This window comes from Sus scrofa, chromosome 7 (genome assembly GCF_000003025.6).
Source record: "Sus scrofa isolate TJ Tabasco breed Duroc chromosome 7, Sscrofa11.1, whole genome shotgun sequence".
Lineage (NCBI taxonomy): Eukaryota > Metazoa > Chordata > Mammalia > Artiodactyla > Suidae > Sus > Sus scrofa.
This window is the reverse complement of record NC_010449.5, coordinates 48,050,050-48,075,909: the sequence shown is the minus strand read 5'-3', so window position 1 is coordinate 48,075,909 and position 25,860 is coordinate 48,050,050. Positions and strand designations below refer to the sequence as shown.

The 25,860-nt window shown below is 39.3% G+C and overlaps 1 protein-coding gene across 2 annotated transcripts; it reads right to left on the bottom strand.

Annotated features, from left to right (window-relative positions):
* MORF4L1 (mortality factor 4 like 1) lies at positions 111–25,860 on the bottom strand. 2 transcript variants are annotated; one of them, XM_001927754.6, is made up of 13 exons: positions 25,594–25,799; positions 20,606–20,652; positions 18,707–18,774; positions 14,279–14,395; positions 10,721–10,807; positions 9,325–9,405; positions 8,185–8,210; positions 7,610–7,698; positions 5,445–5,546; positions 3,641–3,729; positions 2,968–3,140; positions 2,679–2,763; positions 111–883 (listed from the first exon to the last, which is right to left on the bottom strand). In XM_001927754.6, the coding sequence occupies exons 1-13, from the start codon at positions 25,631–25,633 to the stop codon at positions 799–801; spliced, it is 1,089 nt and encodes a 362-aa protein (XP_001927789.1). In that variant the 5' UTR covers positions 25,634–25,799; the 3' UTR covers positions 111–798. The 2 variants fall into 2 exon arrangements, with proteins under 2 accessions (XP_001927789.1, XP_001927776.1); XM_001927741.5 differs by lacking the exon at positions 14,279–14,395 and having other exon boundaries at positions 25,594–25,860.

Here is a 25,860-nt window from a genome sequence, read left to right as displayed (position 1 = left end):
CCATAAAGTCCAGACAAGAAAATCACTCACCTGAAAAAATCACTGTCTAAATCAAAGGAATTACACAATATCCCAAGGTTTTGTAATGCATCCACACAAGCACACTGCTCTTTGAAATTTAAAGAAAAAAATTTATTGAAGATTTGAAAAACAATTTCTAAAAGATTGACTTTTCCAGAAAACTGTAGCTACACAATGCATTGCGTCTATTATGTTAAAACGTGCATTAGACACAAATACAAAAACCAGGAAACAAGCCACCATCCTTCAACCATCTGAGCAAAGATAAATGCCTAAGGAACAACATGGATGACTTGCAAAGGATGGGCTCTTTACTTTAAGCACCATAAAAAAAAAAAAAAAAAAAAAAAAGAGGGGAGCACAAATGGATGAGTGTGTTCAGTTATATACACTGAATTGAACCTTTGGCACTAGGAATCAGAGCATTTTGTCATATAGCATTAACACATATTATAAAAGTGCGTAGTGTCAAAGGAATAGAACCACCAGTATTCAAAAGCAGCTTTGTCAACTAAGCAATTAAACACTCTACAGTATGTCTCTCTGTTGTCTGTCATTGAATACACTGGTAGCAACTTTGAAATGAAAAAAAAAAAAAAAAAGGTAAAGAAAAAAGGAGTTGTAACCCCTTTTATTTTCTCTGTTTAAAATCGAACAGAAAACAAACATCAATTCTGTTATACACTAACATTTCCGAAGTACATCATTTGTACAAGAGAAAGACTAAGAAACAAAAATGTGTTTACAGAGATCCAAACATAATTGAGTATAAGCGCCTCACACAGCTTTCCGATGGTACTCAGGAGGAGCAACTTCATAATCGCTGGCACTAAACAAAGTTGCAGAGTTCTTTGCCAGGTATCTAAAAGTGAAATATTAATTACAATTATGAAAAAGATTCTCAATTACATACAGAATCTACAGAAAGCACCTTAAAATATACTAAAATAATCACAACCTCAAGGCAAAACCATGTAATTACAATTCAGATAAACAGGGTTATATACCAGGCAACAATGCATAAAGGGATTAAGGCCAGTTACTCCCTCATTTCAAATAAGCAAAGGAGTCACCAGAATACTCACCTGAGTGCTTGGGCTACCTTTGAGAAATAGGTGTTACCATAAAAAAATAGTATCTAGGTGTTTTCTCTAGCTCTTTGCAATCCATCCTATTAAATACAGATCCTATTAAATACAGCTTCAGAAATTTGAAGAGTATATCTCAGGTTTAAACTTGAAATTAACACCATAAAGATCAGGAGTTCCCTGCTGGCCTAGTGGTTAAGGATCTAACACTGGCACTACTGTGGCTCTTGATTACAGCTGTGGTTCAGGTTCTGTCTCTGGCCTGGGACCTTCCACATGCTGCGGGCATGCCCACCCCCAACAAATACAGTTTGCAATACAGTATGGTATTGTATGACTCCTCTTGTTACATTGTAGAGAAACATTTTCAATCTTTGGAAAAGATTTGCAAAAGTACTGATCATAACAGTTATTTCTTGGGCATGATATTACGATATTGGGAGAGGAGTTTTCTGTTTCTACTTTAAGTTCTGTTTGAATTTTCTTGAAATGACACTATGTATTTTACAGTAATTTTAAAACCAACAGGAGCCTGGGAATCTAAATAGCTTTTTAGTCTTCACTCTACCAACAACAAATAAATAGCCTCTCTTGAACCAAATTTCTTTATAAAAGTGCTCTACTACTTGACATCTAAGGTCACTCTGATACTTGTCTTTTGGCTGTGCCCACAGTATACAAAACCCATCCAACAGCAATGACAGTGCCGGAGCCCTAACCCAGCTAGGCCACCAGCAACTCCCACCATTATTCTTATTTTGTGTGTGTACATTCAAGTTCCCAGAAGCCTAGTAACTGTCTGGTCGAAGGGTAAAACACATTTAGAATTTTTATATACACTGCCAAAATACACTCCAAAAAGCTGGAGAAACCAGAATTGCCCTTTATTCCACTTCGCTAATATTTTTAATATAAACCAATCTGACAAGGGTTATTTTAATTATAATGTTAAACATAATTTGGTGGTCCTTTTACTGACATTTCCATGAATTTCCAATGTCCAACTTTTCACTGGTTTGTTCAATTTTTTATTAGTAAGAACTCTGTGTTAAAGATACCAGCCCTTTAACATATATGTAAACATATATTCCCTTCATCTTTAAAAGCCTATTTTTTTCATAGAACTTAAACTTCTTACATAGTCCAATTCATCATTCATTTGTTGTATTATTTAATTTTTAGAAAGACCTTTCCCTACTACATAAAATCATCAATTATTACCCTACATTTTCCCTTTTATTACCTTAATAGTTTTAATTTTAGATTTAAATTTTGACTCACCTAGTTTGGGTATACGATATTAAGTCTGGATCTAATTCTGTTTCCTTCCAAATACTAGACAGTTGTTCTTATCACCATCTACTAAGTACTCCATCATTTCCTCCTGGCATATTGCTCTGATACACCATTCTATCATTTGTGATTTTCCCGTATGTTTTATACTTGTTCCATTAACTATCTACTCCTATACCAATATCACACTGTTTTATTATAATATCTATAGTGTCAATCTATCACATAATAACTTTCAGTTCAGTGAACTAATTTCAAACATACTTTCAGACTTACTTTAGGAAATCGTGAAGATAATTCAGTAATAAAGCAAGGCTCTTCTCATCCAGAGGTGTATAGGCCAACATTGCTCCAATTCGTACTATTTAAACAAAAGACTTTAGTCAGAGTTACATCCATGGTAGCACTATAACAATATATCCCAATTATGGGACCACTCATTTTAGAAACTGACCTTAAGTAGATTGTTATACATTAAAGCTCAAGTTGAAATGTGATAAAATGTTAATTTATGTTACACCTGGATATAAATTAGGTAAGACATAAATATTTAAAATCCTCTTACCAAATAATCTCAGTAGATGTGGTGCTCCATACACCTGGGACATGGGCGCATCGGGGTGATCGGCGAGAATTTCAGCATACTGTGGTCTCTCAAACTTGTAGAGTAGCTGAGTGCCCAACATTACATTGAAGTATTCCTTTATCCCTGCCACAACTTCATTAACAGCATACTCCCTGATAAATGAACAAAAATATTTACTTTCAAAGCAGGTCACTGAAAAGAACTGAGAGATGAGGATGAGGTCAACCAACATGAGGACTAAAAGGAACTGAGAGATGAGGATGAGGTCAACCAACATGAGGACTAAAAGGACTAAAAGGAATTCAACCTCTACTGAACATTTTAAAAAGAGGACAAGAAACCAATTCCAAAAATAAACCAGCTGAAAGCAGACTACAGACCTCAGGCTAGGGATGGTTTTTACATTTTAAAATAGCTGTATTTTAAATGGTTCTATATGTACTTACATACAATAGCTTCAGTTTTTACCTGGAACATTTACTTACCCAGCCCTTTAAGAAAAAGTTGCCCAGCCAAAGGCCCTGTGTCAAAGCAATGAAATTCTATTTTGCTAATTTCTGATGGTACTGATTTAAAGTACGTGTTTCAGATAATTTATTTAGAAATGTCTGAAATATCCTTGGGTACACTTCAAAGACATTTATGTTCTTACTTATTATCTGTGTTTCCTCGAGACTTTTTGTAATTTGCATAATCCTCTAGAATGGAATCCACATTCTTCTTGGCAGGAAGATAAAACAGCTATGGAAACAAAAAGACACTTTAATACTAATATTTCCTTTTTTCAAAAAAAAGAGAAAGATTACTGGAAAAGCTTTAATACAATAAAAAAATCACCTAATAGTATGACAAAACAGAAAAGGGCACTGTTCTGCACTCAAAACATGGCTAAGAAACTAAAAATTTCATTTTATTTCAATAGCCAAATGTGACTAATGGTTGCCATACTGGACAGCACAGCTCTAAAGACTGGTAACCAATGTGCTGGACACACTACACTATCACTATATATGGATCGTACCCATACATAAACGCACCACTGTGTTAGTACCAAGTCATCATGCACCGTATTGCATAATGTGGCAGACGCTATCTTAAGTATTTAAATATTTTCTTCACCTCACATCAATACTATGAGGTAGGGGCTCATTATTACACTAGAAACATGAAAACTAAAACATGAACAGGCCAAGTAACTTGCCCAAACTCACTGGGTGGTAGTATCAAGATAAACCTAGCAGTATAGTTCCAGAAAATACAGTGGTAGGGGTGAGGTGGGTGTGTAGCTATCAGCATTTGGCCTTTAGTGAGACACCCTTAGAAGTCCTGTCTGCCAAAAGGGAGTCCTTGGGGTAGAGTACAGTGACAAGCAGATCTCTGCCTTCTCCCCAGGGCCCTCCAAGCCCCATGGCCTCCAGCCAGCAGGTAAGCTGGGGGGCTGAGGACAGGCTGAGGGCTGGGTCCTAAAGAGCGCCAGAGCCCTTACCGCAGCTGCTCAATAGCTGGGCCCAGGCACCACCTCCACAACCAAACTGTGTGACAGTCTTCCTGGGTAGCAGTCTGTGGGCTTGGTTACCAGTTTGCTTGGCCTAAGGAGCACAAGGGTTGGCTAGGTCCTGGGACTCTTGTTCCCTCAGTGACAACAGCTGGGCAGGCTCTGGGTACCTGGCCCAGAGGGTGCTGCTAGCTGACAGGCCTCTTCCGCCAGGCCTGGGCACTGGCGGGAGGACACTAACTGGGTGCTGGACGAATGCCTTTGGGCAGGGTTATTGGTCCGCATATGGACTCCCCTCCTCTTAGCCAGGAGCTAGCCCTTAGAGGGCCAAAGTCGATGCCTGGGACTCTGAAAAAGTAAAATGAGGAGTAATGATGTCGCTTTGCTTATGGGATTTAAGTGTTAAAAGCAGCAAGGAGGCATGGAGACAGAATTTAGTGCCTCCCCTCCCCTTTCTTATATATTACATCATTACATAGAAAGTTGCAGGGGAGTTCCTATTGTGGCCCAGCAGAAATAAATCCGACTAGTATCCATGAGGATGTGGATTTGATCCCTGGCCTAGCTCAGTGGGCCAGGGATCCGGCACTGCCATGAGCTGTGGTGTAGGTCACAGATACAGCTTGGATCCCTCGTGGCTGTGGTGTAGGCCAGCAGGTACAGCTCCTATTCGACCCCTAGCCTGGGAACTTCTCCATGCTGTAGGTGCAGCACTAAACATTAGACAAAAATTAAATTTTTTTAATTTTTAAGATTTATAAAATCATGGATTTTTATATATGTACTTTTGTTTTATTCCTCTCCAGGTCCTTTCCAATGATCAAACTGTTCAGTCCCTGAATTAAAATACATGGTTCTACCTTCAACATTCAAGTCTATACTACCTATTCTTTTAAAAAATTTCTTTTCACCCTAACAAGATCATATATATATATTCCGATCTGCGTAGTGTTCAAGTTACCTGTTTTTGCCGGGTGATTAAGTCCCAGTCATCAACAAGCCATGGTTTGAGTTCTTCAGGAATCTTTACTTTAACTTCAACTCTGTTCATGAATGTTTCCTCCTAAATAGAAAAAGAATATTAATCATCTGTCAATCTTTGCTAAGCAGCAGTCTAGGAGTTTCCTAAAGGTTTTTCTGAACCTTTAGAGGCACTGGGTATAAATGATTTATTCAAATGGGCTGCTAGAGTTTTCATTTCAAAAACAGTAAATGGGAGTTCCCATCATGGCTCAGTGGTTAACAAATCCAACTAGGAACCATGAGGTTGCAGGTTTGAACCCTGGCCTCGCTCAGTGGGTTGAGGATCTGGCGTTGCCATGAGTTGCAGTGTAGGTCGCAGATATGGCTCAGATTCTGCGTGGCTGTGGTGTAGCCTGGAGGCTACAGCTCTGATTGGACACCTAGCCTGGGAACCTTCATGTGCCGCAGGTGCAGCCCTAGAAAAGACAAACAGAACAAAAACAAAACAAAAGCAAAAACAAAACAGTAAATGAAAAAGTTCCCATTGTGGCTCAGCAGGTTAAGGACCCAACCTAGTCTCCATGAGAATGCAGATTTCTGGCCTTGCTCCATGAGTTAAGGATCTGGTGTTGCTATAAGCTGCAGTGTATGCCTCAGCTGCAGCTCCTTTTTGACCCCTGGCCTGGCAATTTCCATATGCCGCAGTTGTGGCCATAAAAAGAAAAAAGAATATAAATGAAAAGATCACAAAGCTAGCTCTTAGGAGAAAAGAAATCTTGACAGTCTATTCAATATCTTTTCAAGAAAGTAAAGGCAAGTAAATAATCCTTAGCAAATTTCCTCTTCTAAAAATGACCACTCCAAAATGATACACTTCAACTTAGTATCTTCAAATTTATTGATTTTGAAGTCATAATCTAATAACTAGCCCAAACATGACTATCTTTTTTTCCCACTTGTTAGGGCCACAACTGCAGCATATGGAAGTTCCCAGGCTAGAGGTCCAATCAGAGCTGCAGCTGCTGGCCTACGCCACAGCCACAACAATACAGGTTCTGAGCCACATCTGCGACCTACACCACAGCTCATGGCAATGCCGTATCCTTAACCCACTGAACAAGGCCAGGGATCGAACCCACATTCTCACAGGTATTAGTCAGGTTCGTAACCCATGAACCACAATGGGAACTCCCAAACATGCCTATCTTAAATTACACCTTCAATACATAAAATTTAAATGTACAGTCTCCTAACTGGTCTTCAGTAACTGCCAAAGATGCCTAACTTTCAGAACATACTATTTTAACCTCAGCTTCAAAATATGTCAACTGGGAGTTCCCATCGTGGCACAGTGGTTAATGAATCCGACTAGGAACCACGAGGTTGTGGGTTCGATCCCTGGCCTTGCTCAGTGGGTTAATGATCCAGCGTTGCCATGAACTGTGGTGTAGGTCGATGACACAGCTTGGATCCCGAGTTACTATAGCTCTGGCATAGACCGGTGTCTACAGCTCCAATGCGACCCCTAGCCTGGGAACCTCCATATGCCACAAGAGTGACCCAAGAAAAAAGGCAAAAAGACAAAAGACAAAAAAAAAAAAAAAAAAAAAAAGTCAACTGTATCAGATGAAAATTTTAAAAACTCTATTTTCAAGTTCGTAACTCTAGAAATTATAAATATCTTAAGTTAGAAATAAGACATTTTATTCACTTATGTAAGAATCCTAAATGATATACCCACACACACACATACAAATTGATAGACTTTCCTGGCATTTTTTGTGGGTTTATTAAATCATCTTGGGACACACTAAACCATTCAAAGTGACCTAATGAATCTATTCAGTCTTTTAACAAAGAAATCTTCAGTCTTACATGAACACAGCTTTACAACAATTCATCATTTCTCATTAAGAATGATGAGAAAGTCATCATTTCTAATAATGAATTGGGAGGCAAAATCTACCAGAACATATCTAGTGCTGCAAGTAAAATAAAGATGTATACAAATATATCCTTTATCCCCAAAGGGGGGAATTTTTAACCTGAGCAACTATGCTAGCAATGCTTTTGAGAGATTCAAAGTTCTCTATCACGTTGTAACATCAGAGACTAAAATTTCTAATAAGCTATAAATGTTCATCAACTTAAGGAAAAACTCACATTTTCAACAGTTGGATCTACTCGGGCCCTTTTCTTGCGAGGAGGCTGAGGTGTCTCACTGGTACTCCCACCTTCTCCATTTCCAGGTGCTATAAAAATTTGTGGGTAAGGGAAGTTTTTAGCTTAATAAATGAAAAACTCTTAAGGAAACTAGTTTCATGACATCCCTCTTCTGACTTTTCCATTACAGAGATGTCACTTGAATCTGAATTAAAGAATCATATCCCTGCCAAAACTAAAACTTTTATGAATAGCTCCACCACACATCTAGTACAAGGCAACATTTAATAATAGCACCATCTTACATTTGTGTTTTTAAGCTGTTATCTTCTGAGGGTCAGTCATTAAGACTAAAGAACATGAAAATATAAATGCTTAACAGGTTTCTCCATGAGAAAGAATATCAGTTAGTTCTCTACTACTATATACCTAACTCTGTAACAATTCTGTGACTCATATTTGATACCATCAATATAAGCTTACTTTAAAACTTCGTAACTTCAAAAATTTAAAAGTGAATTCAAACCGTAAATGTTATAAGGATAAAATAATTTTAACCAAGTTAATATTCTTACTTTTCTGCTTGTTCTTTTTTGTTTTCCTGAAAGAGAAGAAAGGTAAATAATTACTGCTCATAAAACTGCCTGTTTAAATTCCCAAAACCAAGAGAAATACCACCTTGTTTGATAAGATCAGACAACAATCTTACTTCCTGCTTATCTTATTACTGCTGAAACACAGGGACTTTAGCCAAATCTACTTTTCTCTCCATATAGTAGAAAAATAAACCATAAATACATTGGGAGATTTCCCTTTAGGGTTGTGTTAGTTGTTTTTAAGTTTATAGCATGGTAACTTGTAGAAAAATTATTAGTGTCCCTCTCCCAACACATAAAAAGCTCCAACAGTTAAAATATTATTTTAGTAGCATCATAATTTGTTTTAGAGTTCTATGTTTCAGAACAAGCCATTACTCCATTCTTACTGGCTCAAATTCCATTTCACTTCATTTCTTCCCTAAACTATATTCCCTCCCTTACAACACCAAATACTCTGTTCTCCCATTAAAAGAACAAAGCTAATATATTGGTTACATTTTCTAATAGCAACTTAACTCACCTCTATTTATATACAGCCTAAAAGTAAACTACAAATTTTGATTTTACACATAACTATTCCTAGAATACGAAGAAAACTGTTTATAAAGCCCATGATTATGGATCATGCCTGGTGGGACCAAAACAGAACACCTGAATATTTTTATTTTCTACAGCCTGAATACTTATAAACGTTGTTAATTACCTGGATTAATTTAATTTACAGCTTGGGGTTCATTTGACAACTCAAATTAACTTATGGTAGTTATAAACACAAAAATAGAGCCACTTGAAAATACAGGTTTTTCCCTCCTCCTCTAAGTTCCCAGGCTAGGGGTCAAATTAGAGCTATAGCTGCCAGCCTACACCACAGCCACAGCAATGCAGGATCTGAGCTGGTCTTTGACCTACACTACAGCTTACGGCATTGCTGGATCCTTAACCCACTGAGCAAGGCCAGGGAGCGAACCCGTATCTTTATGGATACCAGTCGGGTTCATTACCGCTGAGCCATGATGGGAACTCCCGTTACCAATAAACCTTAATACAAGATGATGTCTACTAAGTTTAATTTCACAAACACACAAAATAAATTTAAAAAAAGAAAGAGCTTCTTACACTTCAACGTTTTTCTGTTGCAGACCAGATGTCTTCTTTCCAGGGGCAGCCCCTCTCATCTTCCCCTCTGCATACTGCTCCCTGTAAAAATAATTTCAATAAAATCATCATAAAATGAGTATTTAGGTGGAAAAACAAACTTCAATGTCCTTATTCAATTTTTAATTCATATTCAAAATGAAGTCCCAAGCCCTACATATTTTCCGCTACAAAGTTTTTTAACAAGTTGGACAAAGAGATAATATATTTACAAAAGTCAATTCAAGAAAGGAAGAAGACTTAAAAGGGCCTGAAGGTATGACTCATCATACTTACTAAAATTAAAATAAATGCAGTAAAAGGTGACTATAATAGATTCTGATAGGACAGAAAATATCACTTGTTTTGAACTTCACTAATCCCAATGTTTTATTTGATCCCATTTCATCATTTCCATTTTCTTGACATTCACCTTAGTTTTGCAATTAAAAATAAAATCAAACAAAAAACAACTACCCCATAGACCACATAGTCTTCCAGGGTTTCTTTCTCAATGTATTTTCAGAGATTAATAACAATAGAGGAGAGTTCCAGTTGTGGCTCAGCAGTGACAAACGTAACCTGACAAGTATCCACGAAGATGCAGGTAAGATCCCTGGCCTTGCTCAGTGGGTTAAGGACCTGGCACTGCTATGAGTTGTCACAGACTCGGCTCGGATGTGGCCTTGCTGAGCTGTGGTGTAGGCCGGCAACTGCAGCCCTAATTTGACCCCTAGCCTGGGAACTTCCATATGCCAGACCAAAAAAAAAAAAAAAAAAAAAGGACAATTCCCCTCTTCCTTATTTCTTCCCCTCCCCCACCAAGTGTACCTTCCAAAGAGCCCAAGAATGCATTTGCAACTTCAGAAATTTCCAACAACGTCCTACTCTGTCCTCTAAGGACAGACTTAAGAAATTCTTAACAGGTATACTACATTCCTTCCCCCAGGAAGGGCTTCTCCGATCACTTGAGGTCATGACATAACAGCTTACAGGAACCAAGAACCTTTTATTTTTTTTGCTTTTTAGGGCTGTGCTAGCAGCACATGGAGGTTCCCAAGCTAGGGGTCTAATCAGAGCTACAGCCACTGGCCTACGCCACAGTCAAAGCCATAGCAACTCGGGATCCAAGCTGCGTCTGCGACCTATACCACAGCTCATAGCAACACTGGATCCTTAACCCACTGAGCAAGGCCAGGGACTGCACCTGCAACTTCATGGTTCCTAGTCGGATTTGTTTCCACTGCGCCACAATGGAAACTTTCCAAGAATCATTTTATCGGCAAGCAGCCAACATCGTTTTTCCATTGTGGATTCTACCTCCAAAAACTAACTTACAGGCATTTCTCCTCATACTTGTGTTGCAAAATGAACTTACTGATTGGCTTTTTGAAGTTCTCGTTGTTTCTGCAGATTGGTGTCCACGTATTTGAGTACTCTGCTTTCTGGAACCCATTCATCCCAACTGAGAAAGAGAAAAGTTAAAATTTCAGTAGCTCAACAGCAAAAAAACCAACAACCCAATTGAAAAAATGGGCAAAAGACCTGAATAGACAATTCTCCAAACATATACACAGATGGCCAAAAGACACATGAAAAAATGCTTAACATCACTGATTATTAGAGAAATGCAAATCAAAACTACTATGAGGTACCACCTCACACCTGTTAGAATGGCCATCATTAATAAATCCACAAATAATAAATGCTGGAGAGGGTGTGGAGAAAAGGGAACCCTCCTACACTGTTGGTGAGAATGTAAATTGGTACAACCACTATGGAAAATAGTATGGAGGTACCTCAGGAAACTAAATATAGAACCACCATATGATCCAGCAATCCCACTTGGGCATAATCCAGACAAAACTTTCCTGGAAAAAGACACGTGCACCCATATGTTCACTGCAGCAATATTCACAAAACCCAAGACATGGAAGCAACCTAAATGTCCATCACCAGATGAATGGATTAAGAAAATGTGGTATATACACACAATGGAATACTACTCAGCCATTAAAAAAGAACAAAATAATGTCACTTGCAGCAACACAGATGGAACTAGAGATTCTCATACTGAGTGAAGTTAAGCCAGAAAGAGAAAGACAAGTAACATAGATATCACTTATATCTGGAATCTAATACACGGCACAAATGAACCTTTCCACAGAAAAAAAACTCATGGACTTGAAAACAGACTTGTGGCTGCCAAGGTAGAAGGGAGGGAATGGGATGGACTGGGAATCTGGGGTTAACAGATGCAAACTATTGCATTTAGAATGGATAAGCAATGAGATCCTGCTGTATAGCACTGGGAACTATATCTAGTCACCTGTGATGGAGCATGATGGAAGATAATGAGAAAAAGAATGTATATATGTATGTGCAACTGGGTCACTTTGCTGTTCAGTAGAAAACTGACAGAACACTGTAAACCAACTATAATGGAAAAAATAAAAATAATTTAAAAAAACAAAATATTTCATTAGTATTCAGACTCTGTCCTCCAATTTCTCATTTTAAGAAATCCAAGAGGCAAGTCTTTGGATCTCTTTGAACTAATTTGCTGAACCAGCATTACAAATTCACTTTCAACTAAAGTGAAAATCTGTTCTATCAAAAGGCAATAAACGTATTCTGAAAAGCAACGTTCCAAATCTAAACTGCCAGAATCCAAAAGAGATCATTCACATTGTTCTTTAAAATAGCACAAGAGCAGGGAGTTCTTGCTGTGGTGCAGCGGAAACAAATCTGACTAGTATTCTCAAGGATGCAGGTTTGATTCAATGGGTTAAGGATCCGGCGTTGCTGTGAGCTATGGTGTAGGTCACAGACGCAGCTAGGATCTAGCTCCAATTCGACCCCTAGCCTGGGAGCTTCCTATGCCACATCTTCGGCCCTGAGAGTCCAAAAAAAAAAGCACAAGAGCAAGGCATTAGCCTAAGAGCCCCTAAGCAATTATCCTTACAGTATAAAGATATCAAAAAGAATGTTGAATTTCCTTGTGGTGCAGCAGGCTAAAGATCCAGTGCTCTTACTGCAGAAGCTCAGATTACTGCTGTGACTTGGGTTCCATCCCTGGCCTGGGAACTTTCACATGCTGCAGGGGTGGCCAATAAATAAATAAATGAATTTTAATTTCAAAAAAATAAGGCACAGGAATCCATAATAAGCTGACTTTAAATTAAAGAACTAGGAGTTCCCATCATGGCGCAGTAGTTAACGAATCCAACTAGGAACCAGGAGGTTGCGGGTTCGGTCCCTGCCCTTGCTCAGTGGGTTAACAATCCGGCGTTGCCGTGAGCTGTGGTATAGGTTGCAGACGCGGCTCGGATCCTGCGTTGCTGTGGCTCTGGCGTAGGCCGGCAGCTACAGCTCCAATTCGACCCCTAGCCTGGGAACCTCCATATGCCGTGGGAGCGGCCCAAGAAATGGCAAAAAAGACAAAAAATAAAAAAATAAATAAAAAATAAATTAAAGAACTAAAACTGGTTAACTTTGTTACAAAGTTATGTAATTCTCTGTGTCTTAGTTTCATTACATATAAAATGAGGAGTAACAGTACCTATCTCATAGGATCATTATGAAAATTATACATGTAAAACACTTGAAAGTTTGACACAAAAAATAAACACTCAAAGGTATGTCAGACACATGTATCTACAATACTCTAATACCACCTAGATCAACTCAGCTAAGACTGTATATTGAAGTGTTACAGGAAGTTCCCTTGTGGCACAGCAGGTTAAGGATACAGCATTGCCTCAGTTGTGGTGCAGGCTGCTAATTGCAGCCTGGGTTGGATCCGTGGCCCAGGAACTTCCACATGCTCTCCCCTCCCCCAAGTGTTAAAATAGTTATTAAACCACATCATCTTTTTTTTTTTTTTGTCTTTTTGCCATTTCCTGGGCTGCTCCTGCGGCACATGGAGGTTCCCAGGCTAGGGGTTGAATCGGAGCTGTAGCTGCCAGCCTACGCCAAAGCCACAGCAACACGGGACCCGAGCCGCGTCTGCAGCCTACACCACAGCTCACGGCAATGCCGGATCGTTAACCCACTGAGCAAGGGCAGGGACCGAACCTGCAACCTCATGGTTCCTAGTCAGATTTGTTAACCACTGTTCCACAACACGGAACTCCAACCACATCATCTTAAACCTTCACTCACGAATACACCTACTTCCAACAGATAGCCACAAGAATGCCTTTCTAAATAACAAAAGGTAGAACCAACCACTCTCTTAAAATATCTAGTTGCTAAAGCATTCTGTCACTTGGAAAAGCTCCTTCAGGACTTCCCACTGTGGCACAGTGGGTTAAGAACCCAAGTGCAGCGGCTTGGGTAGCTGTGGAGGTTTGGGTTCAATCCCTGGCCCAGGAATTTTTTTAGGCCTCGCCTGGGGCATGTGGCCAGGGATCTTAACTGCACCACGGCAGTGACGACACTAAATTCTTAACCTACTGAGCCACAAGGAACTTCAAAACAAGGTATTTTTAAAATATTTATTTTATTGACATATCGTTGATGTTGTTAATTTCTACTGTACAGCAGAGTGATTCAGTTACACACACATATATATATATATATATATATACACATTTTTTTTCATAATCTTTTCTATTACAGCTTATCACAGGATACGGAATACAATTACCTGTACTATATAGTAGGACTTTGTTCAAAGCAAGGTCTCTGATGTGATTTTTTTTTCCAAAGGGAAAAACAAAGGCCAGGTTATTTCTTAGGGAATGCTGAACTTTTTGTGCAGATTCTTTTCTCCTGCTGATGGAGCTCCTTTATTGACACTATTAGATGTATTCTCAGTTTTTTACTTAATGACTTCCCACCTCTGACCTCTAAGATAGCCAAAAGTAGAATAAATAATAAAATGCAACCCTCAACATGATTTCCTTGAGAAAACTTTAAAACATGCATTTACCTAGAGGTCAGGAGGGGGTGGTGTACTGAGGGAGCTCCTTCAGGAACAGGAAAAAGGGCTACAATATCCTCACGTCTCTTCAAAGTTTTTTCAGAGCGCCTGGGCCTCACAGCACTTCTGATACAGACAGCATAGTACAAAGTAATCTCAGTAACTAGGTGTAGAATTTAGCTTAAACTTTATTAAGATTTATTTATAAATGGAATATTTAAATGTCTGTGTCAGTGAATTCCAATAAAGTTTTCCCCTTTTTAGGGCCACACCCGTGGTATATGGAGATTACCAGGCTAGGGGTCAAATGAGAGCTACAGCTGCTGGCCTATGCCACAGCAACGCCAGATCCAAGCCGCATCTGTGACCTACACCATAGTTCATGGCAACGCCAGATCCTTAACCACTGATCAAGGCCAGGGATCGAACCCTCAACTTCATGGTTCCTAGTCAGATTGCTTCCACTGTGCCATAACTCGAACTCCCCAATAAAGTTTTTAGAAATGTTACCTATTGTGCTTCTGAGAAAGTATATACTATTTATTGAAGTTTAAGAACATTCCAATTTGGAGATTGGGCTTTAGTTATACAATTTTCTAAAAGGAATTGAACAAAAAATGAGGATCTTACTTTTATTTATGTATCTATTTGTATTTGTTTCAATTCTAAATTAAAGGGAGCTAGCAAATTTTTATTTACCACAAGGTTCCATTTAGAATCTTGCAAATTCCAATATAAAATGCATCTAAATAATGACCTTGATCTAAAAACCACATCAATTTTAGAATTTCCTTCACATGTCAGGAGCTGAAAACCCTTGGGGAACTACAGAAAAATGAAACATCTTTTGCTCTGAGGAACATCACTATTAGGGTAGTAACTGAAGGCCAAACATTCCAAAGTTTTACATATTGCTAAAGCAAAAAAGAATTTCAGAATTTTCTAAAGGAGCTTGTCATTAACTCCCAAAGTCACAATGATCCACAGCACTTTGTACACTGCACTAACAACACACTTGCTGTGTATTTGAGTAACTCATCCTTCTTTCTGTATGAGTTTATGTAAAGGCTTCTCTAAATGCTTACTAAAGATCACAATTTTCAAAATTACATGTATTTATCTACATAGTGAATCAACTACAAAAAAACCCCCCACATCCTTGTTAATATTCCTCAATGTCTACAAAAATATTAATAAAGATCTCCAATATTTAGTGCCATTTAAAAAATTCTTTTTCCAAGGAGTAATACACAAAGTGCACCAAAAGCAAAAACAAAATACTATGCAGCTTATGGAATTCCCATTGTGACTCAGTGGGTTAAGAACACAACCAGTATCCATGAGGATACAGGTTTGATTCCTGGCTTCCTGCAGTGGGTTAAGGATCCGTTGTTGCCCCAAGCAGCAGCGTCCATCGCAGATGTAGCTGGGAAATTGCATTGCTGTGGCAATGGATGTAGGGTGGCAGCTGCAGCTTCAATCTGATCCTTAGCCTGGGAACTTTCATATGCTGCAGGTACAGCCCTAAACAGAAAACAAAAACAAAAAAACTGTGCACCCATCATTTATTTGTATCACTAGATAACAACCTAACAAAAAAGTTTATTTTCAAGCAGTACTCTCAGAAAATACAAGCATTTTACATCAAGTATTTCCACAATCTCTTTCTTTTTTGTCTTTTTAGGGCCACACCCGAGGCATATGGAGGTTCCCAGGCTAGGGGTCAAACTGGAACTGTAGCTGCTGGCCTACGTCACAGCAACACGGGATCTGAGCTGCATCTGCGACCTACCCCACAGCTCAAGGCAATGCCAGATCCTTAACCCACTGAGCAAGGTCAGGGATCTAACCTGTGTCCTCATGGATGCTAGTCAGATTGTTTCCACTGAGCCACAACATGAACTTCTCCACAATTTCTTATAAGCTACAAAAGCCACTTAATTTCCAGTCTTTCTGCCACACTCCTTGTCATGTGAAAGTTCCCGAACTGCAGTGACAATGCCAGATCCTTAACTTGCTGCGCCACAATGGAACTTTTAAGCTCCAGTCTTTAAGCTACTTTAATATCTACATGTAATTTTATAGATAATATTACACATGAAAGAGTTAAGCACAAACTGTGACTGCAGCTATTAACATGAAATCCTAAAAGAGTTAAGTGTATATGGGGGGGGCCCAAACCTATGCCATGAATTTGATAACTTGTTTTCCTTTAATTTCCTGGATAGACTCTAACTTTCCCATACATGATATGCAGAAATACAACATTCTATCTCCTATAGAGAACTGGTATTCTCATTATATCTTAATATACTCTCAACTTTACCAGACATTAATAGAATATTGACGTATGATATAATTCTAATAAAATATTGAAAGTTTTTAACATTTCATTTTTGTAATAGGGGGAAAAAACCTATGAAATACACCAAAGAGCAACTTTCCTGGATATAAGAATCAATTTAACATTAATCCTGAAATCCCATTTAAAAATCACAGATAAGTTTACTTTTATGAGACCAAAAGATTAAAAAGCCCATGGGATTGCAGTTCCCACTGTGGTACAACGGGATCAGAAATGTCTTGGGAGCACTGGGACACAGGTTCGACCCCCCAGCCCGGCAGGGTGGGTTGGGGATCTGGTTTGCCACAGCTGCCAGGGTTGCAACTGCAGCTCGGATCTGATCGCTCACCAGTGAACTCCAGATGCCACGAGGTGGCCAAAAAATAAAAAGGAGTTCCCGTCGTGGCGCAGTGGTTAACAAATCCGACTAGGAACCATGAGGTTGCGGGTGCAGTCGCTGCCCTTGCTCAGTGGGTTAACGATCCGGTGTTGCCATGAGCTGTGGTGTAGGTTGCAGACGCGGTTCGGGTCCCGCATTGCTGTGGCTTTGGCGTAGGCTGGCAGCTACAGCTCCGATTAGACCCCTAGCCTGGGAACCTCCATATGCTGTGGGAGCGGCCCAAGAAATAGCAAAAAAACAAAAAAATAAAAATAAAAATAAACAAATAAATGCCCGTGGGAGTCACTTTTTGAGTTACTCTATCACCTTCCTATCATTGTCAGAAATATTTTAATTATCATTAACTGAGAAAATAAATCTTAAGTTGTGGAATGTACTTTTACACATTTTAGATCTCCACATTTCTACAATTATACTAATGGAAGAAAAGGTAAAGGTCTGATAGTCCTTCTTAGCTAAAACCATTTTGTGAAAAAAATTTCTAATAAAACTGGGTTGGTCACTTGGCTAGGGGACTGTATGAAAGACAGCTAACGTCACAGGGTCAGTAAATGTCCTTCCAAAGCACGATACTCATCAGGTCAGACAGCCTTGCTCACGTGGAGAGCCAGGTAACAGAGAATGGCTAAGGTAACACAAAGCTTCAAATTTAAAAGCTGCTAGAAAACAACTCAAGAACTATAACTATACTTTCAGACAGTGCTATCTTTGAAGGACAAAACACCTTTAACAAAAGTAATTAAAGACCTCTCATAGTAAAATTACAGACTACTCAATTACAAGCACCAAAAATGAGTAATTATCAGATGTGTATTTGTGGGCCCCAAGAAGAAAGAACCATCACTGACAAGGAGATTCCCTGGCTGGATATTCCAGAACTCGTTCAATCTATATCCACTGTCCACTCCCAACATCATCAATGTATCACTGCTTAAAAAAAAAGTTTAACTCTTTAGGGTAAAAAATCAGGTTCTATAATTAACTTTCTATACCTACGTTAAACCACACACTATAAAAGCGAATCACACGAATTCACTCTCTATTAGCCTTTAATTACGCTTCTAAAGCTCAGAAAAGTTGGTCAATACTTCCAAATCAATTTTTTTTTTTTAATGGCCACACTCACAGCATACGCAAGATGCCAGGCCAGGAACTGAATCCTAGCTACAGCTGCAACCTATGCCACAGCTGCAGCAACGCAGGATCCTTTAACCCACTGTACAGGGCTGGAGATGGAAGGCCTCTGCAGCAACCGGAGCTGCTGCAGTCAGATTCTTAACCTACCGCACCACAGTGGGAATTCCAATCAATCTTTTATTTTTTTCCCTTTCCATGTAGAAATTCCCAACTGGTTTTGGGTATAACTGCTTGAAATAACATACGGAGTCACTAGACTGTGTTAAGGTCAAAAACTTAAGCTGTCCTAAAAGGTACCAAAACCAGAAAATAGTTGGGCTAATGATTATTAGACATTACACCAGAATGCAAGAAATACTCCAAAAAATGTAAAGTAAAATGGCTGCATACCCCAATTTCTATTACATTTTCATCGTACTACAAATGATTCATCCTGCTTGAACATATATTTACACCACAACTGGTGGAGAATTAAGAAGCATATGCTTTTATCAGTCTATGCTACAAAACTACCTTGTTAATTGTAAAACATTGCCTTTAAAGATATAATACTCACTTTTTATTCCAACCACTGTAATGTATAAAGTATTTCACTTGTTTATCCTTTATGGCAACCTTTACACACTGAAATAAAAAAGAAAAAATTCTCTTAGAAATACTGAAGGAAAATAGATAATTTTTGGTGTATCCAATCTTTCAAAGACATGATCTACACTTAAATGCTTTGGTGGCCAAAATGAACAAAATTAAGATGTGTCTCTTTTAAAAATTATATTATTTAAGCTTTTAGACTATTTAAGTATTCACATTTCTAATACTGCCAAATAGTCAAAAAATGTGTTGAAGTCGGTCCAACAAAGCTGAAGAACCATAAGCATAAACTGTCACCCTAAACCTTAAATCAAGAGGCTAAATAACCCAAGAACAGCTAATGAAAGCTGTATGATTTCTGCCTTTCACCACCTGGCCAAAGGCTGTTATTTCAAAAACAAATTCAGCTAAAGACAAATATTTACACCACATTATTTAAAAATATTAGTTTATGCAAAGCAATAAGCTGTTTTGCTAGATTATCAGCAACTAGCAAAGTGACAGATTAAAGACATCTTGTGTTCTTAAAAGCAGCCAAAGAAATCAGACTGACTTATAGAGGAAGTCACTAACTATAACTATCTGGTTTTGGATTTAAAAGTTTTTATCAGAGAGAAACCAAGAGAACCACTTTAGTTTAAGCTATTCCAATGGCCATTTAAAATTGTTTACTTGAGCATGTTTGCTGCCAGAGGTGAAAAATCTGCCAGTTTAATAGTTTGCCAGAAGTCGTCGATACAACGAAAGTAACATTCAGGGATATAAACGATCAATAGGACCTAAAATACAAACTGTACTGGTATTCTACCATTAAGACATATACACACACAAAATTCTTGACCATCTCCATGAATACAACTTCAGCCATTTTAGAACTTCAAAAAACATACATCTATGTATTCAAAACAAGTAAAAAATAATGGCTTTTTAGTCACACTATTATTTATTTTCACAGACATAAACTATTCACCAAGAATATACACAGAAATTGCCTGAGACTGTTTAGCATACCACGTTCACTTAAAACACTATCTGTAAAAAAAAGTAGACATTTTAAATTATTGTCCTAAAAAAGTTACGAGAAACCAAATACTATAAATTTTGACTTTGTAATGCATTATCTCATTTATCTTTGGCTAAATATAAAATCAGTTTTTATTACCTGAACACAGCACTGATAGAAAAGAGAAAGGGAACCCCCCAGGATTCAAACTTTGCCAGACAACCCAATAAATAAAAGTCAAATAAATGTACTCATTTTAATTTTTTTATCTTTTTAGGGCTGCACCCAAGGCATGTGGAAATTACCAGGTTAGGGGCTGAATCAGGAGCTGTAGCTGCTGGGCTAAACCACAGCAACCCCAGATCCTTAACCCACTGAGCAAGGCCAGGGATCGAACCTGCATCCTCAAGGATACCAGCCAGGTTCGTTACCTCTGAGCCACAACAGGAACTCCCTAAGTGTACTCATTTTTAATGTTAGCTTTTACCTTTAACACACTTAGCTCAGTGCTTCCTCAGCATACTATATTTGCAAATAAAGTTGACTCTGGCAGTATTTTCTCACAAGTCATGAACCAGGCAATGCTATTTTGCTCTCATAAACAATCAGATCTTTCCCCTAAAATGCTCTTTCCAACTACTGCACCTTTAGTAGGTCAGTAAGATGAAGGGCAAGATGGCAGTGCTTTACGTGACCTACTCTGCAAGCAGTAAGATACCTTTAAGAGAAAATGAGGAGCTATGAATCTATGGAAATCTATGAAAAAGGAAGCTCTCTTATTAAAGCTACCAACTACTGGAATCTGATTATTATCTAACCAGTAGTTTCAGTTGACTTCTCAAAAAAAAATGGGTTTCATACCTTTGCTTCATAAAGAAGAGGCCCATGAAAGCACAGCACTCGCTCACCTGTAAAAGACAAAAGTACTGGGTTAACTGTGATTTCTCTTCATATATAAGAATAGTCACATCAAAGAGAGCCATCACACTTGTACTACTCCTCAAAAATTAATTATCCATCAACATTTCAGGTCAAACTTCAATACAACAAAAATACCTTAGTATTTGATGTATAAAAAATGTAAAACATTTTATTAGAATACCGATCTACTTAAATGATCTAAGTCTACTCTAGCTACATACTGGCAGGGTTAGTTTGTTTTTCAACGTACATCTAGTTGCTCTACCTATTCTCTTTCTACTTCCAACCCCTTTACTGCTTAAACTGAGTTTTTTCTACATGAAATGAAGTATTCTACACATGAAAATTTCAAAGTACACCACTTTTCAATGTGCTGGATTGTTTTTAAGAGACCCCACTGTGTTCACTCCTTCAGTGTTCAATGATGTTCTGGGTGTTGGGGTGCTTCAATGAACAAAAAAACAGACAAGAATTCTAACCTCTACAATTTACACTCTATGTTGAACCTACCATTAAAGACTTACCAGACTAAATAAAATGTCAGGAACCAGAGTAAGATCTGGAAGACATCCCTGTTCATCAGACAAATCAGGCAGGCAATTCCTGCCAGTAGCTCAAAATATCATTTGACTGGCTAAGAAACAGACTTCTTGTACATATGGCTTCAACAGACCCAGAAGTAAAAAAAAGCCAACACGGTCAGCTCTTTTAGCTCCAAAATCACATAGCCTAGTAACTCAATTCTGAAGAGACTATATAGAGCAGTATGAGTGACACGAATATGTATGTAACCAAATAGTTTTGTGGGTTTTTTTGGTTTTGCTTTGTTTGCTTTTGGGGGTCACACCCATGGCATATGGAAGTATCTAGGCTAGGGACTGAATTAGAGCTGCAGCTGCCAGCGAGGCCACAGCAACATGGGATCTGAGCCACATGTGTAACCTTCATCACAGCTCATGGTAACACTGGGTCCCCAACCCAATGAGTGAGGCCTGGGATCAAACCTGCATCCTCATGGATACTAGTCAGATTCATTTCTGCTGTGCCAAGCCACAACAGGAACTTCCTGTAACTAAATAGTTTTGATAAGCAATGTCCTGCTGCATATGTATAGCACAGAGAATTACATCCAATCACTTGTGATAGAACATAATAGAAGATAATACGAGAAAAAGAATGTATACATACGTATAACTGAGTCACTGCTGTATAGCAGAAATCGACAGAACATTGTAAATCAACTATAAAAAAGGTAAATTAAAAAAGCTTTGCACAACTTACTGGACTTCATATTTTAACTATCTTCCTTAGTAATAAGAGTAACTGATGAGATATTTGGGAAGGGCACAGAGAAGGGACCAGGCTGAGGGAAACAAATGGTACAAAAGCGTAGAAGAAACACGATATAAATTACTGTGCAGTGGTCCACTCTGAGAGAAACGCTGCCAGAGGTCGCTAGGCCCACAAAGAACTTAAAGTGGAGACTAGGAACAGGGAGATCAAAGACTTCTTTCAATAGTCAGGGATAAGAACAGAAGTAAGTATGAATCAAAAGCAGTAAAAGTTCACCTAACCCCAAGTAGAAACAGTTTAAACCTACTTTCAGCATAGTGGAGCATTAACTAGAACAGGAAATGGAGGAGGGGGGTTTCAGATCAACTCTGGCATAAGTTACAGTGGCTACAGGATATCCAAACTGATCTATCTAGGAAGCAGTTGAATACACATGTGTGGAGCTCATGAGAGAGCTAGGCTCTATATTTATAGATGGGACAAGATTTGTATTTATATTTATACTGTGGACAAGAATGACCATGGGGATACAGATAAGATATAGGGCTAATGAATAAATAGATGAGACCTCTGTCTCCAAATTTAACTCTCCAGGTACTATTTAAATGCACCTGGAAAATGGCCTTCCTCTTTACCCTCTCCTTGTGGCTGCTGCCGCCAGAGTCAAAGACAGCTGTATGGAAGCTAAGACCCTTTAACCTCCATTCTACGTATCTGGTCCTAATATCCTGTTGAAAAATTATACAGCTTGGAGATTATGACCCAGGACAACAAATGTCTATTTTTTCATTGAAATGGAAAGACTATTAATTGGGTGCTGTCTCAGATACGATTATTATTAAAAACCTTTCTCCACTCTTAATCCTTTCTAGTATCAAGCTACAAAGGTAATTTTGTCCAAAGCCCTCAAATTCAAGTGTGATGAGATTATTACAACTCCCTATCCTCCCACTGGCTTGCTTACTGGGTATATTACTCAACACTGGGCATCAACCAGTCTTCTGACAAGCCAGAGATCTTCCGCCTGACAATGGCTAGGTGCCCAATAGTATTCTTTACCTTAAGCTTTAACATTTCAAGTGAATGAGCAAATCCAGTACCAAAACATCACTCTGCTTAAAAACTGCTTTTGTAACATTTGTTGTGCCTTCACTAAGAAAAACTTTCAAGTTTAAAGGAATTGTAATAATTCATACTTCATTATTTCTGATAATTCATACTTTCTGTGTCTCGGTATAATTCTTAGTTCTAAAAGAACATTCCTTTTTCCTTACAAGATATTCTCTGAAAATTTGTTATAAATAACTAATCATAATTTCTTAAAGATAACTATACAACTCAACTTTGATGAGAGTAGAAAACATGTTTGGAAAGTGATGGTTAAGTGCAGAGTCTCTTAGGTAGCTTTCAAAACGTTAGATACTTGGTTCCTACTCTTCCCTAATTCATCACTATAGCAGGACATGGATTCTCCTTCACTGTTAGCCCCCCTCTCTCTAAAGCACTTCCTCCAGAATGCCATCCTTAACTGTCCCAAATATGGGTGATTTCTGCTTTGATATCCAACAGTGGGGATTAATTTTTTTCTTCCATGGACCTTTCACAAGTCTGTTAAGCCTAGAAGCCCTTCCCCAGAATTTTTCTCTAAATATGTAAAACAGTATTACAAAATTGTTCAACTGTATTGAAATAGTTATCAAAACATTTAAAATACCACATTCTATGGCAATATTAAGAGTCCTTAATGTAAACATTTAGCTGCTGATTCAATAACTACAATTCTGAAGTAATGAACAGCAAACATCTTAATGTATCTCCCACAACTGTAATGCTGGGATGTGAAAACATATAGCTAATACTATAAGTTTTTCATTTTGCTTTTTTTTTTGGGAGGGAGTCCTACATTCATAACTGAAATACTAAATTTTAGTTAAACAATAGAAAAACAACTTTTTCCCATCCAACTTTACGGATCATCTGAATTATAAACACTGACCCTAGATTAACAATCCCTGCTGCAGACCGAGAACAGACTTGTGGTTGCTAAAGCGGAGAAGAAAAGGAGTGGAATGGACTGGGAGTTGGAGATTAGTAGATGCAAACTACTACATTCAGAATGGATAAGCAACGAGACCCTACTGTATAACACAGAGAACTACTGGCACTCTCTTGGGATGGACCATGATGGAAGATAATATAAAAAAGGGTGTGTGTGTGTGTGTATATATATATATATATATATATATAATTGGGCTACTTTGCTGTACATCAGGAATTGGCACAACACTGTAATCAACCACACTTTAGTAATTTTAAGTAAAGGTAAAAAAAATTCGCAGCTAGAAAACATGTTTTTTAAAAAAGCAATCCATAAAGTCATACAGCTTTTCAAGGTGGTGAGAAAGCAGGTATTGAGAGTCAGTTATAACAGAAACGCCCTTGGAAAAACCTTAAATATTCCATAAAGCTATAATATACTTGGGTTTTGTGCATATGATTCTAAAAGTAATTGTAACGTCCATTAATGTTTGAAAATCCCTACAACAATATTTTTGCCTACACCTCGATATCTATGGTAACTACCACATACACCTATAGTAATGGAAGGGAAATCTGAAGTGTTCTTGCATGCCTTACAGAATTTTACTTCCATTTTAGCTGTCTCCACCTCAATATAAATTAACAGAAATGTTAAATATAAATATTAAAGAGCCGTCTTCCACTGGAAGTCAGGTTCTACCGTCAACCAAGACACGTCCATCAAAAACAAAAAAAACCTTTCCAATCACTGTTAATCAAACGTTACTGCAATGAGTCAAGCAGCTGCAGTATTTAAAAGACGACTACAAGCCAATAGGACTTATAAAGCAAAGGGATGCCTTCAAGGAACACAAAGCCGACCCAGACGCCCGCGGTTTTTCTCTTCTCCTTCTCCTGTCCCCACCCACCTCCCTGCGGAAAGCGCCGGAGAACCAGTTCGCGTACCGTGGCGGTGGAAGAAGGGGGCGCTGCATCTGCCCTAAAGCAGCGTCTGCGGCCGGGAGCCGGGGACCGAGGCGCCGGCGGCCATGATGGGGCGGCCATCTTGCAGCGGCCATTTTACAACGCAGTTCTCCCGCCCCAAGGCGCGAAGCCCACCCCACTGCAGCAGCCCGGCGGCTCCACCGAGTACGACCACCTCGGAGCTCGAGGCCTCCCGGGAGTGCCAGCTGTTGACCGCCCACGCCGCCTGGGGGCCCCGCGCCGGCGCCCGAAACCACTGCCGCTCCCTCCCCTCCCCCATGCCACATCACTTCCCCTAACGGCCGCCATGGCGCACCCATCGCCTCCCTACAATAGGCTACTTTCTCCGCGCTCGCTTCACAACAACAAACACTGCACTATGGCTTTGCCACGCAGCAGCGGATCCCTCTCCTACCCCAACGCCTGCATAATGCTTCCGCTTCACAAGGTGCTTTCTCCTCGTGACGCACCGAAATATCCTGCCGCAATGCGCTTTCCCTGCACAAAGCCTTGCCAGCCGCCTGATCCGAGCGCAGCCCTTACCACCCCCGGCCCACAAGCTTCAACTACCCCGAGCCCGCCTCCATCCCCTGCGCCGTTAGATGCCTTTTTTCCCACGGGCTCAGACTCACCCTCCTGGAATTTAGGCTTCGGGTCCTGCTTCGGCGCCATTTATAAGTGATTCGCCGCCGCCTCCTCCTCCTTCTCCCACCACCCCCGACTACCGCCCCCTACTCTCTACCCCACCCAACTTCGCGTCAGACGCGCCGTCAGGCACCGCCAACTCTACATCCTGGGCCCGATTTGCCAGCGCCCGCAGACCTCACAGCACAGCGACCCGCGCAGCCGCCGCCCTAGCCAACGGTTGCCTGCCGCGCACGCGCCCCTGCGACCGAGCC